The 27,458-nt window shown below is 46.6% G+C and overlaps 1 protein-coding gene across 11 annotated transcripts in view; it reads right to left on the reverse strand.

Annotated features, from left to right (window-relative positions):
- The window catches only part of ARHGEF9 (Cdc42 guanine nucleotide exchange factor 9), a 164,578-nt gene that overhangs the window by 21,917 nt on the left and 115,203 nt on the right, over positions 1 to 27,458 (reverse strand). For all 11 annotated transcript variants that reach the window (XR_008971164.1, XM_057400902.1, XM_057400884.1 and 8 more), the window contains 4 exons: positions 22,704 to 22,883; positions 20,492 to 20,724; positions 16,324 to 16,453; positions 8,695 to 8,826 (listed from right to left, as the gene is read on the reverse strand). Coding sequence is in view for 10 of the 11 variants with exons in the window: in XM_057400902.1 (XP_057256885.1) it covers positions 8,695 to 8,826; positions 16,324 to 16,453; positions 20,492 to 20,724; positions 22,704 to 22,883 (675 nt within the window). In the remaining variant the exon portion in view is untranslated. The remainder of the gene's footprint in view (positions 1 to 8,694; positions 8,827 to 16,323; positions 16,454 to 20,491; positions 20,725 to 22,703; positions 22,884 to 27,458) is intronic.

Genomic DNA, 27,458 nt, shown 5'->3' on the forward strand with positions numbered 1-27,458 from the left:
TCCTGGTTATCTCAGGGATAATGTACAAGAGAATGAGGAAGAAGTTACTAAGCTATAGAATTCACCCTCCTTTATATACTGGCTCTGTTAGTACAACATTATATCTTACCCTGCTAAACCAGGCTGACTAGTGGCTGGTTTACACTGGCCAGTTCTAGCTGTCACACAACATTAATTATTGTAGTTAAAGCAGGTAAGAGCAAGAAAATGTAAAAAGACAAAAAAAGACTTTCCAAACCTGCTCAGTGGGGAAAGGCCAAAGAAATGGAGTTGTTTAATCTAGAAAGGCCATAAATAAAAGGAATGTGCTATTGATATTCCAATACGTGAAAGCTGCTTCTCTTCCACAGAGGCTGGTGATCAATTATTCCCCATTTTGATTGTGGCTTGGCTTAATTTACCACAAGGGAGAAGAGAATGAGATACCTGGAAAAAGATGTTTCAAGCTGTAAGCGTCCTTCCACACCAGAACAGGCAAAACAGGGCAGCCCTGGGCTGGCATTCCAAGCAGACTGTCAAACATGAGGTTAGACAAACATCCATCGGAGATGATCCGAGTGTACTTAACCCAGCAAAGGGAATGGCTGATCTCCCGGGGCCTTCCCAGTGCTGTGTCTTGGTAATGCCTCTGGCAAAGGTGACAGATGGAGCAGAGCATGGGGTGAGAGCAGGTGGGGTTGGATGGACCTGGGGATGCAGCCGCAAGGCTCAGAGCAGGACACGAGGAACAGCGACACGGACCTGCAGCCTCTGCAGGCAGCATCCACAGGAAGGAAATGGATGCATCTGGGTCATCTGCACTGATGTGTCTAAACAGGATCTTCTTTTACCCTACAGCTTCTGTGAGTTCCTTTTCTTTCCCTAGCTGAGGCTAATTAAGCTCTTGTGAACAATGCTCTGCAGTCTGCTCACGTAATAGGTACGAAGGGTTCATAAGGAAAAGATGAAGCCAAATTTGATGGGAGCACAGAACAAGGTTTGACACATTATATAAACCTACCACACTCTGCTCCCTGCACGCGCTGGGGGCTTACAGCTGAAGTGCTCGTGCTGAGGCAGTGCTTGTGCTCAGGGGATGGGCCTGCCTGTATGACCTGCTGGGGGTACCTACTGCTCTCACTCCAGTTTAACTACCCCATTTCACTGTCCCTTCTCTGAAGGGCAGGACAGGGGGGAGACCTTTTCTAGCTGTTCTTAGAAGAAAGAAATCTCCTTTGTGCCCATTGTAAGGAAACCAAGGCTGAACTTCCATTAGGAAACCTGAAGCTGGGTGTGCCTTCCACAATAAATTATGCACCTTCCCCCAGATTATTGCAGTGGGTATTGATATCTGTAGGAAGGATTACCCTGTAAATCAGGCTGTTCAATTAAATTGACTTGGACTTGGCTTCAGCACTGCTTTCCCCTCCTGCTCTCTAGCTTTAATCAATCCCTCCTTTCTGCCACAAGCACCTCTTTGCAGACTGTGGCTGTGCGAGCCCCTGTAAGAGTCAAACCCTCCCGTGATGCTGCAGAGGTAATTACATACTAACCACAAGGACAGCAATGTGCCTACGCAGCCAACTGCTGGTGCAAAATGGCAGTAGAATTAAAAGCTATTTAATGGCTTGCACAGCACATGAGGAGGGAATTTCACCTCCATCAGGGGCACAGGTACGTTCTTGAGAGGACGAGGTCCCAGGTAGTTTGTGCCCATTAGCTTTGTGCAGCCATCATCACCCATTTCAGAAACTCCTCCTATTTATTCCTGGGGGTGATGTGTGAGGATGGATGGGGAGGCCTTATCCAAGGGCTCTGATTTTAGGCACGTTTTTGCAAGGGCTGTGCTTTACTCTATCCTGGGTCACACGCTGCTTCTCATGCATAAAACAAACCATCTGTAAAACACAAGTGGAGAAAGCAGTTTCCAGCCATGAGTCACCAGATCCCTCTTATGAGCTGACAATACAAGAGATGCCAACCACAGAATGACCTGACACAAGCTCCTCAATTGCATGTGTAGGTTATTGGTCCTGGTTATCAAAATCCTGCACATTCCCATGGCAGAGCGGTTTCAAAGTGACTGGGGGGGGGGGGGGGGGGGGGGGGGGAATTCCCCACTGGAGTCCCTAGGTCCTGGGCTCTGCAGCGCAGCTCCTGAGGTCGGCTGGGACTGGCTGCGGGTCTCTGGGTGACATGGAATTGCCCCCTCAGTCCCTCCCCATCTCTGTAATGGGATAATGATGCTGGTTAATTTTACAGTGCAGCTCGGAGCTGCAAATAAGTCCTCAGTGAAAGACCCATTGGAAGCTTTTGATGCACAAGAGCATCAGATTCAGAGCCTGCATTTCTGATACCAGAAATAAACTTAAGCCCTGCTGTGACTGGATAGCACTAACTGAGCTCTGCTATCACTGTTGGACACAGCAGTTTGGGATGAGTCTGCCTTTAGGAGCAGGGAAATGGGATGAGGGATGGATCCTATTAGATCGGGGCATGTAGCAACACCTCTCTGACACCACCTCAGCCACTTGCTTCCTACCACAAGCTTCCTAGGATAGGCCACATTGGTACAAGATCCTCAGGGCTGCCATGGGTCGAGGGGAGCTGAAACCTCTGTGATAGCAGTTCAGGTAACTCCTCCTTGCCCAAGCACAGCTGTGCTGGGGAGCTGGGCACATTCCTGATGGATTATTCAGCAGTGCCTGTCTCCCGAGTCGGGCAGAGATGTTTGATTCATTCCTGCCAGCTCCATGAAGCTGCAGTGTGGGATCGGAGGGGGAGGACTGGAGCTGGAAGCGTTGCTGGGGAAATGCTATTTTTGCTCAATGTATTTAGTAGAACATCGGTGGCATTTTGGTGCCTTGTTCCACCTCAAGCCCAGTCCCATTGGTGAGGTCAAGTGTGTAACCAAAGAGCTAATCACAGGAGATGGGAACCCTCCTGCAGCCACTCAGCTCTTCACTCAACTCTTGCCAGTTTGCTCCCAGGGGCTTAACCTTGTGCTGCTGAAAGGCCACAGCAGGAAGGGGTTAGAAATTCAGCTCTAGAGGTTGGGCTTGGGAGCCAAACTGACACCCACTGCAATCCCAGGAGCGATAAAACTAGGCACAGAGTGTATTGTACGGCATCTTGCCTCTTGCGTGGCTCTGTGGGTAGGCTGAACCTGTTCTCTACCCAGAAAGCACAGGCTGCGCAGGACTCTAAATCCAACCCTTTCTGGATTTCACCACGGAGGGTCACTGAGCAAAGCACACAGGACTGTTTTGCCCATGAAAAGGAATGTTTCCTTTCCTTGAATATGCCGTATCTGAAAGCTAAAGTGCTTTTTCTAATACATATCCTGTCAATTGCTGGAATTCATCCTTTGTGTTCTGCTAGCTGCTAGCCAAGGACACTAATGGGAAGATCAAACTTCCTTGCTGTGCTCTATGGTCTGGACCCACACAAACCTTGTTTGCAGCCACTCTCATCAATGGGCATGAACCAGGCTGTGGGAACCTGTTCTCTACAAACCTGCTTTCATATTTTGCCCATTCCCACCCTGCTGCAGGCTGGAGCCAGGACTCACCCAAACCAGGGCAGTTTGTGGACATCTGTGCTACTGGGAGGGAAAGGGAAGGGGTGGGATGTACTGTACAAGTCAACCAGTGTTCCTTGTGGGTCAAAAAAACACTTCAAGTAACAGGAATGGTCCCCGTGCTGCTCAGTGTTTGCAAACAAGACTCTCAGCTGGCCCCGAGAGACCTATTTAGCCCGTACTAAAAGCAGGGCCATTGTTTTGGTGCAAAGATCCCCCCCATATTTTGAACAGAAGCAATATGGGAAGTAGACTAAAAGGGCTCAGAAATGTCTCTTTTATCTTCCCATTTGGAAACCTGAACTGCAGTGGGGTTTGACAGGATTATTTTATTTACTCTCTTTCCTATAGCAGTGCTATTTCTGGCTGACTGTCTGGCGACTGCTATTAAACTGCTCTCATTTTGCTTCACATCCAACCTGCTTTGCTCCGAGAGCTCAAGGGAAGACAGCAATAGCAATAAACCACAAGCTGGAGTTTGCATTGCCTTTTGATTACAAGAGACACATAAAAACTGAAAATGAAAACTAAATGTGTTTCATACAGTCACTGATCTTTCTGTGCTGTCAGCAAACACTAAACACGGAGCCCCATCAAGGGCTGTTCCACCACTCATGAAAGAAAAGCATCATTTGGTGCAGAAACTGTTAACTCCTCATATTTCATACTGTCATTTCCATCCTCAATGCCACAGCGCTCTTGAGCCCATTGGAAAATCCAAACTATTATCCAAGAAGAGAAAAAGGAAGATCCTCATCTATTCCATGAAGTGCACCTCGAGCATCCCCCGGCATAACAAGCCATGATCAGAATTAATGCTGTGTGTCACAGGCCTGGAAGTGAAGTACTGTGATTTGCTAATTTAAAGCATGCCTGTGTCAAACTCTCTCAACCTGAGGGTGATAAGAAAAGTAGACCCTGTGCCTTTAAGGCAACAGCTTTTAATGCTACCATCATCAAGGTTTGACTTCATTTCTTGGTAATTATGGTTAGCATACTGGAATATGTATTCTTCTTTCCTGATTATAGACATACAGTTAAGTCAAGCTGAGGCCAGTGCTTGCTTCCTACAGAGTTTATTCCCTTCCTTTCCGAAAGGCATTTTTGCATTAGGGTAACCAAGTGACAGCCTCTCTTGAAGTGAGCACCACTCTGTCCTCAGGCACACTGCAACGTCCCAGCTCTGGTTCAGGAAACACAGGCAGAAAATTCATTTGCAGAGCCTGACATTAATCCAATAGCTAAAAGTTCCCCAGCTTTGCAAAGATCTAAATCATGAGCTCTCCCAGTGGCTCTTTACCAGGGACTGCAGACATCCAAACCAGCTCAGTGCTCCCCTTCTGAGCCAGGGTCTGGGAATGTTCTGCAGCACCTAGTTGCACCCTCTGCTATTTCAGCATTCACTTTATTAAAGACTGAAATGGTCAGCATGACCATTTCATGTTATTAAACTTCTCACTTGGTGGTGACACTGAGGGAACCAGCGCCGTCTCCGATGGCAAAGTCTAACCGAAGAGATCTGTAAAGCTCAGAAATCATTTTGATGGATGAAATTCTCCCTCTAGAAGCTGGCTGCCACTGAGGAGAGCTGCCTGCTATAATGTCAGCTTCCCCACCTGCTGCCACTGCTCTTCATGCAGCCCTCGTAAACCTCAGTGCAAGTTTCCTGCTTGGAAGGGAGACATAAATATACCTTTTCTGACAGCAGTAACATCTGTCAGCACATTTGAATGCGGCCCTTTATAATTACTCATTTTCACAAACTAGGTCTGAAGTCCTGTCAGTTCTCCCAGACGTGGTGGCCATGGAAATGCATTCGGAATTTCTCAGTCTGAGGCAGCAAAACTTCCACTGGCTACCAGGGATGGCTGGATCCAAGCAGTGCCATCACACCCTTCCTGTCAGCTGAACTCTATTAATGACTAGTTCATCATAGTCAGATTAATACAATCATAAAGTTCAAGACAGTCACATGTTAACGACTATCCTAATATCCAGCCCTCTGCATGCAAACAAACCATGAACCCGGTAACCACCAGCTGCCTGTATGCCCATTTGCAAAGACAGGCCCTTGGCTCAGCTCACACTGCAAAAACCCCTGGGAAAATCCTAGGACATGCAGCCAGTGGAAAGAAAACATGGACACGTTGGAGAAGGTGCTCCACCAGTAGCTCTCAGTCCATCCCACCCATCTGCTGAGTCCAGATCACCTTTAGGAGATGAGTGAGCAATAAGATACAAGGGGTGATTCCAACCTGCGAAGATCAGGATCTGGTCCACCAGCAACTCATGTAATCAAGTGTCTGCCACAGAATCCATGTGTATTACTAGGGGATTCTACAGCACAGAGCTGCTGCAGTGCAGACACGTACCAGGGAGACAACAAGTCGTGGAGGTGAGGATGATGTGCAGGTAACTGCAATGAAGAGATGGAGGAGTGGGAGGTGTTTGAAATAAATGCTTGTCTTCTAGATGCTCTCAGGGTATCTAACATGCTCCCATCAAACTAAATTATCTGTGATATATTTAACTATGGATCTGGGTTTAGTTCCTTATTTCTATTAAAAATTTCTTTTGACCAACAAACAGGTAAAATTCAAGCATTATACTTCAAAACCAAACCTATTCTCAAATAGACTGCATCACGATTGAGGATGTATCACACCTATTAATTTACTGTATCTGAAGCAAACCCACACACGCAGATGTTCTGAAGAGGAAGATTCACTGAAATGTCCATTCTAAGTGGTCCCAAAGCTGGGTATGTTGATCAGGCTCGTTGACTAAACAAACCGTATGCAAAACAGGTCAGGTTGTCCATGAATTTCTCACTGTCTGTGCCTGGAGGTCAGATCCTGCTTTGGAAACGTCTAAAGGATTTAATTCTCCCTGTACAGGAGGCAGGGGAGGAGGCAGCCCTGGGCCAGTCTGAGCTCTGAGGCCTTCTGGAAATCTCAAACATTCCCTTCTGGACTCAGACAACTCCAGCTCCCTGAGGGTTTGCTGAAGTGGGACATCAAAGCACTGAGCTCAGGCCACGCACAAGCACCTGAATTCCTGTGCCTGGCACCAGGCTGTGCAGCAAATATCCCAGGACACGGTGCTCTGCCCATCCTTGGCCAGGATCCCTGTGGTCCCTGGGGATATGCAGGGCGTATTTCATACCCCTCAGAGTAACTTTAAAGCATGGGGTAAGGAAGGCTTCCTGCACCATGATATAATAAGTGCTGCCCAAAGAAAGCCCCAGGATACAGTGCTCTGGCTCTAAAGCAGAGGTTATTCTGCTAGATGGCTGCCTGCTGGGATCTGTAACAGCAAAGCCTGACACAAGGGTCAAGACAGCAGAGGCTATAAATCATTCAGATATATTTTATACAGGATGTGTGATCCCAAAATGTGAGCTCACACTCCTCTGGATTCCATGCTCAGACAATCTTCCTTAATAATGTCCACGCAAAACATTATCAAGATGGGAAAATCCAGCTGCAACCCCATCTCCTTCCTACCCCAACACTGAAAAGTAACAACTGCAGTTTGGTGCTGGAAAAAGACGCAGGAGAACCTACTACAAGGTATGAACCATGTGCCCTCATAGCAGGTTCACCAGATGGGGCACCACACTCTGCCCTGTCACACACACCCCACCACATGCCTTTTGAATAAGGGAAGAGGACAGTGTTACACCAAAACTTTTTGCATATGGACAAAACCTCTGGAGCCCGAGCAGGCTGCTGGGACTTGCTGAACACTCTCCAGTCACACTAATGACCATGGAAATCCCAGCTCTGATTTTAGTGGGAGGTAAAGGCACATTCAATACCTCTCTGAATCAGACGCAGTGCAAGCCAAACTGCCTTAGGAACTGGAAATTCAGGGTGACAAACAAAGTGTAGGAGGTCAAGATTAAAAACTAACCCCAGCTGCATGCTGCCAGGCTCATTGTGACAGTGCTCTGAACATCCGACTTGGCCACTGTTGCCCTATGGCTGGTTTCGTTTTTACAGAGCCAGGAAAGAAGCAAAAGGCAATGAGGAAGGGAAAAACAAGCACCCGCATTCCAGAAGGTGAGATTTCAGTCAAGCATGACTCAGGAGCAGAAAGTGCCACCCACTGAAGTGCACTGGCCGCGGCGCCGCACACCGCGGCAACGGGCAGTGATGCTGCCGTGACTCAGGAGCCTCCCACATCCCGGCCCACGCCGCTTCCTGCGGGACACGGCTCTCCTCCGGGGGCTGCCATGCGCCCGGCTCGGTCTCAACCTGTCCTTAGCAGATGAGATGTGACAGGAACACGGCCCCGGTGTGTTTGCCTGCAGCTCACCCTCGCTCCCACTTGAAGCCGGGCCAGGGGACTCCCTCAGCTCTGTTATCTGTAGGGCTGCAGTGGGAATGTCAGTGAATCCTGGTCAGAGGCACCCAGGGCTTATGGGCTCTGTCACTTCACGTCGTACACTTGTGATAGTAATTAGCTGGGATCACCTTAGCAGTACTACAGCAGTACAGCTGTGATGCTGCTGTTTAACACAGCTGCTCCCAAACAGTTCACCTGCTGCTATTAATACTATACCACATTAGCATCAGCATTCCTCACTACCTTCCTCTGCCTTCATGGCAGAGATGTGCCCTGTAAAATCCAGCACAGCAGCTACATGAGCTTTAAAATGCATCTCACCAAGTGACAGCACATACACCCTGCCACGGACCAGGCGGCTGCCTGAGACTTCTTTGAGAGGCAGCAATTACCATTTGATGCAGTAATTGAGCTGTCTGCCCAAGAGCCAGGCTTCATAGTTCATACAGAAATTCCAGGGCTGTCGACTCCCAAATCATATGCAGCAACCAAAACTTCAAACTAGAAGTGAGGCAATGAGCCAAACAAGGGGTGCATGAGAAAAAGGCATGAAATGAACAAGTGGAGGCTGGATTTGCTACGAGCATAAAAATCTCTCTATCACAGTATACTCACCATCCTGTAACTCAGTATCTCTAGCCTGTGGATTGCCCTTCCTCAGTGCCATCCATGTCCTCTTCTGCATGTGAAGCAAACAGCCACCTTGCTCTACAAACCACTTTGGACTGGAAAGCCTGTCCACAGTATGTCCTTAACCGTGCTGCTTTCCCCCTGGATGTCCTTACCTTCTTGCAGAGAACCAACTGGTGATCAAAGAGAAAGAAAACACGCTGCTGGTTCCGTCCATAAGGCTGGTAAATCCAGGACATCTCCCCCGTGTAGATCAACTCTGAGCTGCGGTCCAAGATATCATCTCCCTGGAGGGCACAGAGAAGGAGGCCGAGTAAACCTCTGCTCCCAGCCAGGGCAGAGGACATGGTTCTCTTTGCAGCATGGGGAGAAGCAATAATTAAATGAGATTTTGGCCCTTCTGAAGCTCTCAAAGCCACCACCTATCTGACTTCAGGCCAGAAACTGGAAATAAGGGATAGTTCTGAAGGAAGGGAAGTGTGGACACTCAAAGCATGGTCATTATGGTTCACAGTGCAATGATGTATCTGGCTGGTCCAGATACTGTTCCTGCTCCCTCCTCTACAGCTACCCCAGACCCTGGAAGTTGCTGCAGGTGCTGATGGCATCCTGAGAGCAAAGCCCCTTCCTCCTGCCCAAGACAGAGCCACTTTGTACTCAGGGTAAAAAATTCCCTGGCACCCGCTCCCTTTAGAACAGCATCCCAGGGCACGTCCCCTCCTGAAATCCCAAAGTCATCGACACTGGGCTATCAATTCCCTTGCCCATGTAGCTGCCAGAACTCAGCCCTCCAGATTGCTGCCTCTTCCCACTTGTTCAGGCGGTTCCAGTCCCTTCTCCCATAGCTCATTAGAGCTCCCCATCTCCCAGAAGCTGTGAGGACCAGCCTGGCTCCCACAGCCGGCTGCCAGGATGCCCTCACCCTTCCTCTGCCTCCAGCTAACGCTTGTTTTCCTCTCCCAGGTTTTTTTAAGGATTCATGAGCAGATGGCCCTGCAAACACGGCACCCGCTCTCCCACTCTGCAAGGGAACAAATGCACTCACCCTCCACTAATTGGGACGAGCTGGACTCCTTAAAAAGTTAATTAAAATCTATGGATTAAAAAAAAAGGGTGAATTCACCCTCACTGGCCCTGTGGGCATCTCAGTGGCTCTGAACCACCACAGAAGGAATAATCAGGATGACTTCAGCTGACAGGTAAGGAACAGGATGCAGGAGCAAGGGAGAGAAAAGCTTTATTCCCTCCTTTTTGGCTCTGAAACTACCGCAGTTCTGGCTTTGATGCCAAACTAGAACCAATTTCTGGGACCAGACCATCCCCAAATCTCAGCAAACAGCTTGTAAAGGTTCAGCAGCTATGGGATATGTAGATCAGCATGCTTCTCTGGTGGAGCTTACACTTGTAGGTGCCAAAGCAACCCAGAGTCACCCCCACTCCTAATTTCTTGGTGAGGATTTCAGGCTGCTGCTCAGGTAAATGTGTAATTAACCTCTGAGCATTGATTGGAAGTGACTGCTTGAGTCCCTGGGCCCTGTGACAACAGCAACTTCATTAAGTCTCTGCATCATCATGCTGCAGCACAGGCTTTCAAATCGCCTTAGCGAGGTATTTATCTCACTTCTGTGGGTTGGGTATCTGATGGCCTCATTAGGGGTAACTTCCCAGGAACACAGAGGGTCATTCCCAGAAGGGACTGGCTGTGCATCATGCAGAGTCTCAAGAGTCAGGGTCTGATTTCAGCCTCCTGGCTAGAAACTATGGACCTGAGTGCTGCTGCAACAGCTCAGGTATGTGCAAGCCCTTGGATAAGAAGCCTCTGAAGAAAACACAGGAGAAACTGTGAGCTAAATATGAGCTTATGTGAAGAAGATTTATACAAGCCTATGGATGGGAGCTTTTATGAGAGGGGGCGACCCTAGAAGAGGCTGGCTGCTAAAAATAGAAAAGCCAGTTTTGTCTTTTACTCCTGTGGTAGCATCTCAAGCCTGAGGACACACAGAGGGCTCTGTAAACACTTCTACTTGATTAGCTGAATCCAAACTGTGTAGTCCCTGCAAGCAATATAACCCAACAAAACTCGGATCTGAAACGATAGGATTTGTATTGCATTTCTCATGTTGGGAAAAGAGTTTATATGTACAGTCTATAGGCTGGCAAGAGATGATTTCCAACTCTGGGTTAGCAAATTTGGGAAGAGATACTGCAAACAGTTTTGGATAGCAACATACTGGCCAGCCTGCAGCCCATGGTAGCAGCATCTCCCTGGCCGGCTCCTCAAGCCCTCGGCTGCTAGAGCAATTCACCAGCATGGTTGTGCCACTGGAGCCTCCCAGAGCAGATGCAGTGAACCTTGAAAGGCATTCCCCCCCCCCCCCAACACAGTTCTAGCCCCTCTTTGAACAGCAGGAACTGTCTTCTGCTGGTGGAGTGTTCCTACTGGGGGGCTCACAGGGTCAGTTGCAAGGTGGTGGGCAAGGTGAGGAGTTTTTTTCTGCCCCACTGCTATCCTGACTACCCCAGCATGCCCCAGTAGTGGGTCCTGACTTGAGGCAGGCTTTCCACGCTGCCTCTCAGGTCCTTCTCTAAAGCTGGGCCTGGGCCTGGATCCCTCCAATCCCATACAAAACAAGGAAAAGAAAAACCTTTTCCATTTTTTTTTCCAACCAACTCCTAGCAAGGCTCATCCATATTCTCTTGTATTTAAGAGAAACACTGCTGGAAAAGGAAGAGACTGAACTTTCAGTTACTCTGAACTGACAGATGTCCTGACTTCAGCAGAGCAGAGCAGCAAAATGGCCAAGAGAAGACTAGATGGCCTCCTGAGGTCTCTTTTCCTATAAGCCTGTAATAAAAATCCTAAGCCTGCAATAAAAATCCTAAGCCTGCATCAAGGGTTTCACTGTGCATCCCGCTACATAAAAAGGGCAGGAAAAAGAAAGCTGACTCCTCTCTTCTTCATGCAGACACAGGCAGAGTCCAACTACTTAGTGTGCAGTAATGCGAGCAGGTCACCTAGATCCAGGCTGGATGGACGCTTCCTGCTCCCTTAAGCTTGACATATAAAGTCCAAGGGCTAACCACAACTTGAAGCAGAGGGTCAGCTCTTCTGTTGCTATGGAATTTGCCCATCATCAGCTCCCCAGTTATGCTATAGGTGACCACCACTTTCTGTAAGAAGGAACTGGGGAGAACCAAAGGGTTTTTACTGGTGTTAGGAAACAAAGGCTGTTGGGAGCACCAACAGAAGAAGGAAGGGCACAGCCCTGCAAGCTGGAGCAGGCTACACTTCCCAGCTTGCTCTGCTCCCTCTTCCCAAAAGCAATGCTGTCCCAGGCTCAGAAATGCTCATCAGCCACAGGACCCACACCCCTGTGCCTGAGCCCACCTCCTGACATGATCCTTTGCTGTCACCACTGGGCACAAAATCCCCTTTTCTAGTTAACATTCAGCAAGCAGGGCTCTCTTCTGCCTGCCACTGCTGTTCTTTAATTAGAGATTGACAGGCTGATTAGCACTCTGGGCTACACAAAGATCAGAGAAAGCAAGAGAAACGTTGTCCTTTTCAACGGGCTCATTTTTGATACCTTCTGCTGCTGGGGGAAAGGAAAAAGAAAAGAAGGATACGCAAAGAAGGATGTGTTTCAGTCCCTGATGCGATTTTTCCCCAGGAGGGTTTCTCATCAGGCTGCCCTCCCTTTGAAAACACTCCTTTGGTTGCATGTATCTCTTTCTTTCATGTCATTCTTGGATTCAATAACGTAATATTAGGCTGAGGCCCACAACTATGTATTACGTAATTAAGGGCACCAAATAACAAGAATGGGAAGACATTTAAAAGAACAGTGTTCACTGTAGTTCTCAATTATATGTATTTTCCCCTCCATGTAAATTCAATATTCTTGAAACCTGCCAAAGTGAACAGCCATGGGAATCTCTGGTAGAGATATCTGGGTATCTACATAAACCAAAGTAAGCCGTTTAAATGGCAAGTTAAAATGAACAAGGCTCTCTCCTGTGCCAAACATCAAAATGATGATGGGCTTTGTGGAAATCACCTCTTTATAGTACTGTTGTGCGTGTACATATGTAGATATTACCCAGTAACCTTTGAGATCTGTAACTCTCTCTCAGAGCACAAGGAGGGACTGAGTGTGTAAAGACTGCCCAGGATGGGCTCTGGCCTGTTTGAAGTCTGATCCAGAGGAGACTTCATGGACTGTTCTGAACCCGTTCCAGCTAACTTCTTGTGCTGGTTTTGCGTGCCTGCCTTTAAATGTCACTGTTTTGATCTGAGGGTATTTAACTACAAGGAAGGGGATGATGCTGAGCGAAGGGAAATAGATGTTGAACATCAGGAAACACTTCATAACAAGGAGAGCTCTCAGACACTGAAAGGTCTCTGTGGGAGGTGGTGGAAGCCCTACATTCTGTGCCATTAACAACTGAAAGGACAAAAGGCACTACAGAATTCAGTGTAGGCAGGGAGAGCACCTCTCCAGGGCTGTTTATGTGTTGGAAATTCAGGTTAGAAAATCAAGGAGTGAGTCATAGGTGGCAACAGGCCAAGCCAGGCTTTTTGGTCAGGACCACGCTCCTAAGAATTATACAGGAACACATTTCAAAGTGATGGGGATTATTTCTCATTTACAGCTGTCAGTGAGATCAGAATCTTCCCTTAAGAATCTGCTCAGTCATTACTTGCATAAAGCTGTCAAAGCTGCCAATAATTCCTTAAGACTTCATGCCCTGACTGCCACAGCTTATCAGGTGCCATGAGAGTCAGGGTCCCACTGGCAAGTTAACCCCTCCGCCCCTGCCTATATGACTTCTTGGAGAAAAGAAACCCAGGCCTGGTTAACTCGAGGATATTCACATTTTTCAAACACTGACCCTGAAATTCACCTTCATGAGGCCATGCAGAAAATCCTGAGGGATAAAAATGAATCCTGAAACACACAGGCGCAACTCCATGGGATTCAGTAAAATCCCTTCTGCTTAACTTAGCTAGGACATGGCCCCTGCTTTTTCTCTTTGTTTCGGGATCAGCAATATGTACACAGGCTCAATAACACCCTCTCCTTGCAAGAAAAATGTGTGCACACACTTTGTATACAAGGACGTGTCAAATATCCACTCACTAAACATTTATTCTTTGGTTTGGGGGTTTTCTTCTCCTTTAACAGCCTTTTCTCAACATCTCATTGCAAAACACGGGTGAATTTAGAGATGAAAACGCAATTTCAAATCAGAGAATCAACATGGTTGGTCTAGAGATGTTGAGGAAAACCAGACATTGCACTAGTGAAAGATCTCAATGTGCTTAACATTCTGCTGCTGAAATAATTCACCAAGTGCACCATCAGAGAGTAGAAGACCAAGATTCCTAGGCCATCTTTGCTGGAGAACACCAATTCAAAGTGACCTGCCATCAGCTTTGTGCTTCTGCAAATGCTCATCCTGTTTATTATTAAGTGCTCACTGAAACAGAGAGAAGACACAAAGGGACAGAAAAGGAGCACTTTTGGGCACAGACTCTAATCAGAGGATTAAGGCCACAGAAGGAGGGGAGAGTAACGCTGTGGGTTCTACCCTTGGACATATATAACAAAGGCACATTCCCCATAGACTGGAAGAAGCCAGGGAGACATACCAGGAAATCCTCTTCCACTCCATAACTGCCTATATGCAGAAGATGAGGGCTTCAACCCTTACAGGCTGGGTAAAATATCAACTCCTGATGGTCTATGCCCTGGTACACATATCCTATAGATAAACATCAGCTGAGTGGAGTTTCTGGAGGTTAGCAGCTTGGGTTTGCAATGCCTAAAGGTCTAGGACAGATCTAGGACAGATCTAAGCATGTGGCACTGCTTTTGATTTCTCCCACATTAGACCAGTTAACTCCTGAGTATTTGGGGGTTTGTGCATCCTTCTGACCATTACACAGACATCTGTGAAGTAGGGGCTGCATCTGATGATTCAGAAGTTACTTTAGAGGAAAGAATGAAGCAGTGAAGTCCTCTGCTGGACCCAGCTCTCATCCTTTAGTATTCTCATCACAACTCTTCTTGATCCAAAATACAGAATAGAAATGACAAGAAGGTTGTTTTCCTTTGAATGAGGGCAGTAGCTGTATTCCCATCAGATCTCTGAGTGGTTTTGCTAGATTATGAGAAGCTGAAGGACATTGCTGTAATATTGTGCTTAAAATCTGGAGTAGTTGAAAAAAGCCTGGAGGAATGATTTGGCAAGTTCCTGAGGTTAGGATAGAGATAAAGAATGGGTACTGCTAAGCAGGAATGAATTATCGAGGATATGGCTAAATAAAAATGAATTATCAACTCAGCTAATGGAATAGAAAAAGAAACTGCTATTCCATAGATCCTATGTGGAGGTCACCTTGACTTTGCATTCACACATGAATATTACTGACTTGGAATTGATCCGTCCTTAATCTAGGTTTATTTACAATGAGGGTCTCAGTATTTCTTATAAATGACACACATCAGCTCATCACATGGACTACTCTGAAGGCTGACTACCTATGTGATGGTCCCGTGCCTCCCTGAGAGCAGTTTCTGATACTGAAAACGAGCCTGCATGTCAGTACGAGAGGTTTCTTCACAGTAAACAATGATAAAACAACCAAGCAAATCATCTTCGTTCTCTGCTCCCAGAGCCAGTCATGACTTAACAAACAGCTCTGACTGCTGCATTTATGGGTTTCGGCAAGAGATTCCAGCCTGAATCCAACCTTCATTACAGCAATGAAACTAATCCGATCAAGGAGGATACACAATCAGAAGGTGATCCACCTGCATTTCCCTGCCTCTCCTTCCAGCCTTCCTAGGTCTTTTCTGGAAAAAAACTAATTAAAGGATTAATCCATCTTTCCCATAAACTAATCTACATAGTATGAGCTCATTGACCTGAATGGGGAGTTATTGCAGATCTTCATAACTGTGAGGAAAAAAAAAGGTTGTTCCATCACTCTAAATATCTACTTACTAAACACACGGAGTGATAACACAAAGAGGGATTTACAAAAGCATTTGTCCTTGCTCTGCTTCAAAGCCCTATTTACAGATCACATTCATACAATGACTTTTACAAAATCAGGATGAAAAGAACAGAAGAACATAGTTTTAGGATGCCTTTTTTGTTAACACATGGCAAAAACGCCAGAGACTGGAGGCCTGCTGGTGAGGAATCCCTCTGCTGACTTTGCCTTGCCTGTTTTTCTCAGCTCCTTAATTACATGATCAGTACATACAGGGTTGCTTCAGAAATATCTTTGAGTGGGTACTCATTTTAAATGTGCAAATAGCAGCTCTAACTTCAGCATAATGTTTTGCCTTGTAATCATAAAGCAGCTTCAAGAAGAGTTTTCTCTATTTTCTTAACTGGTCACAATTCCTAGGCCTTTTTGCTACCTTTTTCCTTCCTTCTTCCCTAAAAACAAAGCACAGATCCAGAATGCACATAGTTTGATCCAAATCTCACTTAATCCCCAGACAACAGCATTACAATTGCCAAACTTACTCCAGATTTCTATTGATGAAATTGGAACTGGACCCTAGATTTTCTTCAGAGTACTATTCATGTTCTACATGTTAAGTACCATCTCTAAACTCCCTAAATATGTCTTCTCTGTCCCAAGCTTAATCCCAAGTCTAGGTTGCGTGAAATGAACTATACTGTCTTGGATAATTCACCAGCTGCCTGGAATTTACCTCTTCCAGGTTTATAGCACCAAAATGAGGGCTGAGCATTTACTGTACCTCCCAGTCCAGAACAGAGGCCTGCCACTGAGCTATCTTGTCAATGTTCTCCAGCCTCCGCTTCCGCTCGTTGATCTGCAGAGTCACATTCCTCATGACGGCGAGAGCAGCAGCCACATACCTGTAGTCACTGTCAAACACAAAAGGGAAGTCCATGAAACTCCACACTGAGGTGCAGTGGAAGTGCACATAGGCCTAGCATTAGCAGGAACATAGTCTCACCATCCTTTTAGAAAGGAACGCAGGTAGGATTTGCCTCTTGTTGCTATCATACTGTACTTTTTCCATCAACAGTGTCTTTCTGGATCACCACAAGAGCAGCCTGAAACTGAAGTTGGGTGTGTAGAAAACAGAGAAGCCAGCCAGCCCCTCGGCTCATTCAATGAGTACAGTCGATCCTCTACAATGTATGACACTTAGAATATTGCCTTCTAAAGTCTTCAGATCCTCAGCTAAAGAGCATCCTAAAGGAAAGTCTGGACATTTTTATAGTCTCTGCCTTTGCACCTGGTCTTTTCCATTTTAAATTGAACATTAGGAACTACTTCTCAATCAGACACAAGGCCAAAGCACCTTCCAAGCCATAAGAAGACCCCAAGAGTGCCACAGGGCATTTATCCCACAGCCTTCAGGCTTAGTGCAGACTTCAGGTGAGCAAATCAAAGCAGTTCTTTCTTTTTCATTCCTGGATGGGCCTGTGAGTGTAATAACAGAGAGTGAAACCAGCCTCCTGCCAGGGCCAGCAAAGATGATGATCAGTCTTTTCAAAAAGTGATGCCGAAATCAATGCTATTGATTTCCACCCTCTGCCTTCTTTTTCATTCCAAGGAACCTTAATGTTAATTTCAATTGGAAGGACAGACAACGCCAGCTGCCATAATGCCACCATAATATATTATTAACTTAAGGGTTGATATTGATTGCTGACTAATGAGAAAAGCTGCCATCCTGGGCAGCTGCAGGGGGAATGGCTTTATTGATTATTGCTGGTGACAGCTCAAACGGGTGAATGCTGTCAATTACGTCCCTTTCCTCATGTGAATCAAACAGGATAAATACTAAGAAACAATCACAAGAGGATATACAACAGAGTATGATTGGCTATTTTGCTGCCCTTTCTTGGATGAAATCTGGAGAAGCATTTTCAATTTTTATTCAATTTCTCCATCAAAATTCCAGCTGAGGTTAAAAAAACCTCCTACAAATTCCAGAACATCAGGACTGGTCCTTCAATAAAGTAAAGGAGAACAGAGGATGGGCTGTCTGACATAGCCACCATGATACACAAGGAAGAATTTCTTGTGCCTTTCTTTGCAGGGCCACCTGTATGAAGTGAGTGCCTGGTTGTGTAACAGAGAAATGGAGCTATGCCAGAGAGACATCAGTCTGGTCTTCAAAATGTCTGTGAGTTCTTGTAGGGAATATGTAAGTCACTATCGTCACAAATGATCTGTAGAGGTAGGGAGACGTTCAGGACTTAAAGATGGTCACTAATTGTCTCCTAGCAATTATGCTCCTGCAGAGAAGGGAGGCTAATGCCAGTCCACCCATTAGCAGCACCTCCTCCTTCTCACTCATGCTCACTCACTCTTAACTCCAGCTCAGTTCTGCAGCAGGAATGCTCAGGACACCAGGAAGCTGCACTTCAGACCTTCATATATTTAATTCCTATTAAGCTGGAGTGAATCTCTAAGAGGTGAACAGATGCAGCTTTGTGAAACATTCCAATGAACCAGTCTCTAAACAACAGCAACTGAAGGGAGCCAGGCTCTGAAACACCCCCATGCCTGTCTCCACATGAGGTGGGTCAGTGCCAGCCAAGCTGGTTTTCATCTTGGTAATGCTAATTCACTAATTCTAATGTTATGTTTGAAGAGCAAGCCCCATGCAGTAATGAAGGAAGAGTCATGACTGAACTTTTTGGGCTCCTAGCCCATGCCTGTGGCAGAGCTGGCAAAAACTCAGAGGAAAAATAACAGAAGCAAAGCACTTGGCCAGTGAAATAATAATGGGATGCCGTTAACTATGAAATGAAGGTATAGACATGGTCTGTCAATTATACTGGGGTGGAATGACCACTTCCCAGTGCACAATCAGGATGCAAGTCTAGACTCTTGCCAGACATCACATGCTAATGCTGGGGAGAGTGGTCAGGTTTCCTGTTTCAGCTCTGCTGTCCTGAACTGGTGCAGGGGAGATCCACAGCTCTACCAAGTATGATGAAGAAAAGAAAAAAGAAACAGAATGTAATATCCCACTGTCAGATGAAGCTGACATCTTTACTTCCACTGGAATTCCTGGTCCTTTCCAAGTTTTGCCATAAATGGTTTTATTGATTCAAACAGTATTTTCTACACGCTAAATTCTAATCAGAGTGCCTGAGAGACTCCTAATTCAGCCAATGATGAGCCTAACTTCATGGTATTAGTCTGTAATTTTCTAGCTTCTGTTTCCAACTCTCAATCTTACCATGAGCACTGTCACACTACAAGTGAATGAAGGCAATCTACCACCTGGTTAACGGGCCCCTGAGCTCCCCGGGAGGCTTCTCAGTTTCTCTTGTTCATAGCTGACCCTGATGGTATCCCCAGCCTGCAGGTACATGGCTTTCCCAGTGTCTTATATTGTCAAATCATGATCTTCCCCAAGATTATTTGCTTTTCCCAGCTCAGGCTTTGCTTATCTTAGCCCCAATCCCAAAGCAGAAAATAGTTGTATGTCAAGCAGACAACCACTGCAGCCTGGGTTTTCTGCACAGCCCCAGTGCAGAATCACATATTCTGTGTCTCACTCTCCTCCTTCATTGCGCTGAGCTCGTTTGGGATGTGAAATGGGTTTCCTGATGGATCAGTCCCTCCCAGGCTCTTTGAACACTTGAATTGGAGGAGCTAGACCACAGAAGAGTGTGGTACAACCCACCCCATTTCATTTTTAAAACATCCCAAAGGAAAAAGGAATGTACTCTCCAAATAATTCAACCCTTGTGTAATCACACTGTCCACATCCCCTTTGGCATTGCTACCAAATAGCTCAGAGAAGGTCACTTTAAACACAGACCTCTTCTCTCTGAGGCTCCTTATGTCTTCTCATTGTAAAGCTGCATCTGAATTCACACTCTTAAGTACTGTGGGGACATCACATGGCTGGTAAGGACAAAAAGCCACAACATTTGGGATCCTAGAGCTGCTTTCTGAGACCCTTGTTCACATGAATCCACTCCAAGATTGATTTGATCTTGTTATGAAAAAAAAAAACAGAAATTGGGTCTGGAGCCAAATGCTTGTCCAAGTTGGTGATTTTGAACCGAGCATTCAGCTAGCATGAATCAGCCAAACTCGTGACTCAGGTCAAAGCAAATGCATCTCTTTGCTCATATCACATCCCTCTGCACTTTCAGAGCTGGGTTTGGGAAAAAACAAAACCAACCAAACAGTTGCAGAAGTTTCTGAAACATCTGTGGTTGTTTCTGTTCTCTGAAGCACTTCCTTTTAAATGGATTTTGGAAAAAAGAAAGCTAAATGGCAAGGCAGGAGAAAATTCACTCCTAGGGGGCCTGATTCTTCTTTCACCTTATTTTCTTAGCAGTGTATCTCAAGTGATATCACAGGTATTATTCCTGATTTACACTAAGTCAGGGGGTCAGGCTGATTGCCCTCAGCAGCAGCAAGAGACCCTGGGAATGTTGGGAAGTAATCAAACTGCTGGTGCTCCTCTGAACCTAAACCCAGTGGCAAAACCAGAGGTGGAATCAGGCTGAAAGGAGAACAGGTTCTGGGTTCTCCCCAGATCTGAGCATAATCAGGTTTGAGCTGTGGGTGCTGGCCCTCTATTTGCTGTGTGCTGAGGTCCTCTTCAGGACAAAGGAAGGAGCCTTTCACCACTGAATGCTAATTAGGCAATTTTTCAAGTGTAACTGGTAGCATCAGAAAGTACATCCAAGGGTAATTAGTTCACATGTCTGATTATAACAGAGATGAGTTTGGCTCCATAGAGAATCAGCGCTTTGAGAAGCTTTCTAACTGTCTGCTGAACCTTTGCCCTGCTTCAATTTATAATAGATGTCATGAGGAGAAGAGCTGGACAGCAAAAACCCAGCCCTGTGTGCGTGCAGAGGCCACGTGAAGCAGCAGTGAGCAGAACTCTTTGGTGTAGTAGGAGACCAGCATACCTGTGATCCTGTGCAGTGTACTTGAGTAGCTCTGCGAGCTGCAGGGGGTATTTGCAGATCTTCTGCACTGGTGTCAGAAGGAAACCATCTATGGCAATATCAATCATCTGCTGCAACAGACGACACGCTTCGAAGAAATGCTGGTACCTGCTGTCTTTCATCAGCTTGGAAAGCTCCATGCATGCATCCAAATGGTTGTTACAGTACTCCGAATAGATCCAGAAGCCATCTTGCTGTGAGAGGCAGGAGAAGAGGGATGCACACAGAGGGGAGCACATGTCAGACAAGTGCTGTGAGCAGTCAATATCCCAGGTTGCCAACAAGAACATGTTACAACTAAAGAAGAAAGAATACCCTAAGCAGGAGGAGGAAGTGCTGATCCTAAAGGAAGGGCTTTTCCTGCTGCATGGTTGTGCTGGGAAAAAAGGGAAGCAGAGAGGGACCTGTGTATTGATGTGCAGCTGAGGTCTCTGTAATGGCTGTGTTCAAGTGAAGCCCTGTGCAGTGTCGTCGGTGCTCTCAGTGTCAAATTGTGTGGTGGGGTTGTCTTTCTAGAAGACAACCTTATAAAAGGTTAAGGTAGAACAGAGCAGAGCTCTGGCCTTTGATAATACAGGACCAGAACCTTGCTAGTTCTAGAGCCCTTTCCCTGAAAGCTCATGAAGCACCTGGCAAGTGTTTAGGAGCTGGGTATATTTGAAATTCCCATTACCAACAGGGAACTCAAGTCACTAACCACTGTGTTGCACCTGACCAGCAATTCTCATTTCTCAGTCCCATGAGATCCTTCCTGGGAATAACAGGGCCTGCTTTCTTTCCCATCCCCACAGCTGACCAAGAGCTGACACTTTTCTCCTCCTGAAGCAGATGAGGAGCAAGATGCTTTGCAGATCCACATAACAGGATCTTAATATCCTCATCCCTCAGTTCCCCTAAATGGCTAAACAGGGATCATTTATCAGGAATTCATTAGCCAGCTTCCAGCCAGTGTTTGATGACAGAGGAGTGTCAGATATTGCTCTGAATAACCACAGTAATTCTTGCTACTGTCACTCTACGTGAATTGACAGCACAGCCTCAAGACATGAAATTTCAGCTACTGATTCTCACCAAGATTTCTTGCATCTTTTTTGCACAGAGATGGAATGTGATGGTGCTTTGGAAGCAAGCAGCAGAGATTGCAGGCTCTGATAATAATGAGCAATATTAATGCCATCATGCAACTTCTCAACAAGAAACCTGCTTTTCAATTGGAAGATCAACGATGTTTAAGAGATGCTGTGAACCTGTTTAGGGATGCCCTGCTGAAGTTTCAGGAATGTCTATCAGAAATTTCTCTGATAAGAAGTGCACTGTTGCCAGTAGAGCCCTGGCTACAGGTAACGAGGTAGCACAGTGCAGGGTCTGCCTCCCCAGCTGGAGCACCTCATAGCTAAGCTCTGGTAACAGCACTTCATTCTCCCTGAAGGAAAGTCTGGAACTGCACAACTGTAATTTTCTTGACATTTCCTGGCATATTTACAGCACTGGTCAATTTATCAGCTCCTGTAGCATGTGGCTGTGGAACAGTACAACGGGCTGGGCACAAGCCTCCAGGACTATATGGTCAGTAAAAATATCCTATTCAGTGTGCACCTAGCGTGAGCTGCACCTCCCCACCCACCCCAACAGCTTTTTTGCAGGGTAAGGAAACTGAAGCTCTGTGGGGTTTTCAGCCCTTGAAAGTGCATCTCAGTGCCACAGTGAACAGCCCAGGCATTTGGTCTCCTCTCCTTTTTCTGTGTAATGCACAACTAAGGCCTCTTTTTACTCCTCTGAACTCTCTTACCTCTTCCAACCTTCTGGCCATCCATAACCTGATTAGGCTGGCCTGCGAGTGGGTTTAACTCATATTCTGAAGAGCAGAAGAGGGCGGGGAGTGAGGGACACAGCACCTACATAACATGATTAAGGGTGGATGTTAAAAGGTGTTGGGATTCAAGTATTCTAGGGTGTTATCCAACTGCTTCACTTCGTATTTTCCCTTCTCTGCATCTCATGAAGTAGATGGAGGGTCATGGAGTAATCCCTGATATGTAACCAGAACAGTATTGATGCACAAGTTATTCTGAGTGGTTCCTGCCTCCTGACCTTTTCTGCTACTCCCCTTACACCTTCTATCCCCCCCCAACCAACCCCAAAACTCCCAAACAAACATGCCAAATTCACTCACGTGTTCAAGGAAACATGGTCCAATTTCGCTGAGATGGGGGTCCTCATTGTTGTACTGTTTCTCCAAGTCCCGGACAAAACCCATCTGGAATCTGTAGATATCTTCAATGTTGCCAAAGATGATTTTTAGCTGTTCATCACTGAACATATCCCTCCTCTTCCGGCACTGCTTTAAGTAACCCTGGAGGGAGCAAGAAAGAACAATCCATAAAATAACCCAAACACACTGAGGCTGCTCCCAGATTATTTTTGAGGAAGGAGCAACTAAAAACAAGAAGATGGCTCTGAAAACAAAATCCACTGCTATGGCATGACAGTCTACATCAACTCCTCTCTATCAGTAAGCATGCAATAAACAAAACCTGCCTTGAGACACTGCGAGTACTGTTTTTGATAGACAGCAAGCATCTCCTTTGCAAGTTTGTACATCATCCTACAGTAGACCCATAGCACTACTCTTGCTAAGGACACATCAGACCCAGTACACCCAGGGCTTCACAGCCTGTGGTTGGACTCAATGATCTTGGGGGTCTTTTCCAACCTAAACAGTTCTACGATTCTGTGATCATGCTGAGAAACACTCTAGTGCCCAGAGAAGCTGTGGCTGCCCCATACCTGGCAGTGTCCAAGGCCAGGCTGGACGGGGCTTGGAGCAACCTGCTCTAGTGGAAAGTGTCTCTGCCTATGGCAGGGGTTGGAACTGGATGAGCTTTAAGGTCCCTTCAACCAAACCAGGCTGGGATTCTATTAATGTGTGACTGTCTATTAATGTCCCCTGGTCTAGGAAGCAGGTATGGAGGGTGCCACCATCCTCGCTGTTTCAGCACCAAGTGAAATACTGAAGGCAAACACTCCTCAAATGTTCCCTGACTTGAGAGACAACACAGACTATCGCACCACATTATTCATCTTCCCGAGTCCAAGATGAAATCAGGAGGGCTTTTGTTCTATGTGATAGTCGGGAAACCCAAAGGCAATGCAGTAGGAGGGTAGGAGTTCTGGCTTGCCCAAGCAAGGGAGCCCAGTGGGAGCAGCCCAAGCTGATGATCAATGCCATCCAGAAGAAAGCAGCAGCATTTTTCTTTACCCTCTATTCCCTTAGTGCAGATGTGCTATTCCAAACAGTGCAAAATGAGGGGGATTTTTTCTCCTGTTTTCTCAAAAATCATCTTTCACTGCTTTTCTTCCTTTTTTCAGTAGGACAGAAGAAAAGGCTTTGTAGCCTTCTCTGTACAAACAGCAGGCTCCCTTGAGTCTACACATATTAAAGTCAAGTGGAGAAAGAGGGAGAAAGAACCAGGATGTGGAGAGTTTAAATAAAGTCCCCAGAATCACAGAATGAACCTGCAGGAGGTTTGGAAACAATTCCGATCTCCTGCATGGACAGAGTGTCCAGAGCAATAATAAACATCCTCCTTGATGCTTCTTCAACAGCCCACGATGCCCACTGAGATTGAGCTTAGCTGGACAGCACACAAACATAAACTGGTAGGCGAGCACTGCTCTGAAGACTTCCTGACCTGAAAAGACCGAAGGGATCAATATTCTGGCAAAAAGGGTAACACACCAAGTTGTGTCTGCCTCCTGTTGCGCTGACCCTGCCTTATCCATGAACTCATCATCCTTGCTTCAGCTAAAAGCTCAACCAGTGCCAACCCCTGCAACGGCCAGGGACACCTTTCACTAGAGCAGGTTGCTTCAAGCCCCTGGGTCCAACCTGGCCTTGAACACTGCCAGGGATGGGGCAGCCACAGCTTCTCTGGGCACCCTGTGCCAGCGCCTCAGCACCCTCACAGGGAAGAGCTTCTGCCTAAGAGCTCATCTCAGTCTCCCCTCTGGCAGGTTAAAGCCATTCCCCTTGGCCTGTCCCTACAGGCCCTTGTCCCAAGCCCCTCTCCAGGTTTCCTGTAGCCCCTTTAGGCACTGGAGCTCCTCTAAGGTCTCCCCTTCAGGAGCCTTCTCTTCTCCAGGCTGACCCAGCCCAGCTCTCTCAGCCTGTCTTCACAGGAGAGATGCCCCAGCCCTTGGAGTGTCTTTGAGGATTTCAATCATGAGGACTTTTTCAAACACAGTTGCCTGAAGCACAAGTGGTTGAGCACAGAGGGTGATACATGGAGGCTCTGGGTGTCTGGGCTGAATTTCTGGCTCTGCCACCATCTGTGACACTGAGCACATCACTTCCTTCCCCCTGTGCTTCACCTGCCTGCACCATTCAAACTAGAAATTTTGCAAGGCCAAGTATCAGGTGTTGTCCTGGTCAGGACTGTGGCCTCTTGACTGAAGAGAAATAACAAGGGGGGGGGCATCATGAGATGACTTTGGCTGCCTTTATTATATAGGAAGAGAAAAAGAAACAAAGGGAAAAAATGCCAGCAGCTCCAGTTGAAGGCTATATTTGGGCACTCTAGATGCTTAGTCACACAGAGGAACTGCCAGCTGGTGACATGCAGCTGCTGGTCCACAATGCAACCTATTGGAACGCTATAATAAACTGTCCTTCAGCCTCACCATGTGGTTCCTGGGAGGGAGAACTTCACAGAGATGAATCAGAAATACAACTTTGGCCGACCTGGCAAAGACCCAACCTCTGTGATGTCCAGCTTTGCTAGATGGATGCCACTACGCTGAAATTCCTGGCTTTTTCAGCTGAGAAGCTTGGGTTATGGAATACCTTCTGCATGTACTAAATCTAGGTCTCTCTTCTTCCAGGAGCTCCTTGATGACTCATTTTCCTGGGCTTCCCTCTCATTTTTCAAGGCCAGGAGGAATGGGAGCAGGCTGGTTTCCATGTTGCAGGACAAATACAAATTCAAACTAGCAAGGAATATCTTTTCCATGCTACTTTCATGTTTACCTGCTTATCTCAGATAAAACACAAAGAAAGTAGATGTTCACCTGCCCATGAGGCCAGGCTCTTTCCGACACTGGCTTTGGTGTCAGCAGCACTAGGTGAGTGCCTCAAGGTGTTTGTGTTGGACCTTTGCCCTGCTGCAGGCTGCCTGTAAGGCAGCTTCCCCCCCTCACATGCTGCTCTGTGAGCTCACTCACTGCACGGTTTAGGGGAACATCTTTCAGCCCTGGGGTTGCTATTGGCTGCAGCTACTGTCTTGAACATTCCTTGTTCTCCCTGTGCTGGTTCATTGATTCACCCAAAGCTGTGTGCTTTGGAGAAGCTGAAGAAGCACATTTTTGAACAGGCACCTATAAAACCAGAGGGAAAAGAAAAGAACACATGGAGTTCCCAAGTCTTATCCTCTATCCAGCTTGTGCGTTTGGAAGGCTGGTTTCCAGCACAAGCCAGCAAAGGGGAGACTGAAGATCTGTCTAGAACAGGCAGCAAAAGCCAGCTAGAAGGCTGCTGCAGAGTTTTTCCAGTAAATTTACTTCTGTTACATAAAACAATGCCATCTTCCTTCTGCTCATCCCGTCAGGTTTGCTCAGAGAAGGGATAACTGACTGATGAGCAGATGTTGCAGAGCGTTTTGCTCAATGAAAACCTAAAAATAGCTGTCAAACTGTCTCTCTTTTAAGTACTTTTCCATGTAGTCCCTGAAGTACAGGCCAAAGTTGGAAAGTATTTGCAGGAGGTTAAGTGCTAAGTTTTCTTCACCCCACAGTGGGTTTAGAGACAGTCAGGAGAGGTGGCCAATCCAGCCATCTTCTTCTTGTCCAGCTGAGAGCAAGGTGAAGGAGAGAATAAGGAGATAGCCACTGCAGGCTCTACCTTCAAAGGCAGCTGTGATGATATTCCAGTTTGTTGCCATCTCTGAGCCAATTTGGGGCTGTTTATACTGTCCATAGATCATCCCTTGGTTTGGACCAGCACCATCTGGGCCATAGAAACACTGCTCTCTAGAGCAGTGCTCACAGCATCGAGGCGAGCACTGTGCTGATACACACATAACAGAAATAAGCAGAAGAACAAAGCTGAGTCTGTTTGGATTGAAAAAGCAAACTGCAGCCATGTCTGGTCCTGGGCAGTCAGGACTCTAAAGCACTTGTTCAAATACGGGTCTAGAGCAAGCACTGAATGTCAGGCTCTGTGATTGCCCTAGGGCTCACCCAAAACGTAAACTGAAGTCCAGCAGGAACATAAGCCTGTTCCTCTAAAGCGCAAGAAGCAGGCAGCTTCGGAACACAAAACCAGGGTGTGCACAAGCAGGTAGTGAGAGATACCTACAAATTGCACACTGGGGAATAGATCTATGGAGTGTATCTATCCCCACTGATCCAAAGAGCTTTCTGCAGTCCCTAACCATTCTAGGATTCTATGATTTTCCTACGCTCTAAGCCTAAAATTCCTATTACCGGATATTTCCTTAAGGCCAAATCCTTTTTTCTCTCTTTTATTCTTGGCTGTATTTCAGAATATTGATCCATCCACTCCTAGTAATGCAACCCAGGGAACACTCCACATTTTACCCCTAGTAAGAATCTTCACAGAACTCTTTCACCAGGCAGCAGTCAGGCCTGTGTACTCTAAGCCAGGACACAGCAGCATTGTTCAGGGCAGTGGCTCTGTGTGACAGGGAGGTCCCTTCCAAGCCAGCTGCTTCATGCAGGTCTTGGCTTGCACAGGTCATTTCATTCTGGTGCTGGCAAGCTCATGAGCTCCTCACTTGGCGGAACTATGGGTATTATGAATAATAACATGGTCTATAATAATATAGTAGCAGATAGTGGAAATACATCTTGAAGCAGAAAAGAGCAATTGGAGGGCTCTTAATCACCTAGCAAGGGCTGTGTCCTCTGATAA

This window comes from Pezoporus wallicus, unplaced genomic scaffold (assembly GCF_028554395.1).
Source record: "Pezoporus wallicus isolate ANWC-B61680 ecotype Strahan unplaced genomic scaffold, APGP_CSIRO_Pwel_v1 contig_8803, whole genome shotgun sequence".
Taxonomy (NCBI): domain Eukaryota; kingdom Metazoa; phylum Chordata; class Aves; order Psittaciformes; family Psittacidae; genus Pezoporus; species Pezoporus wallicus.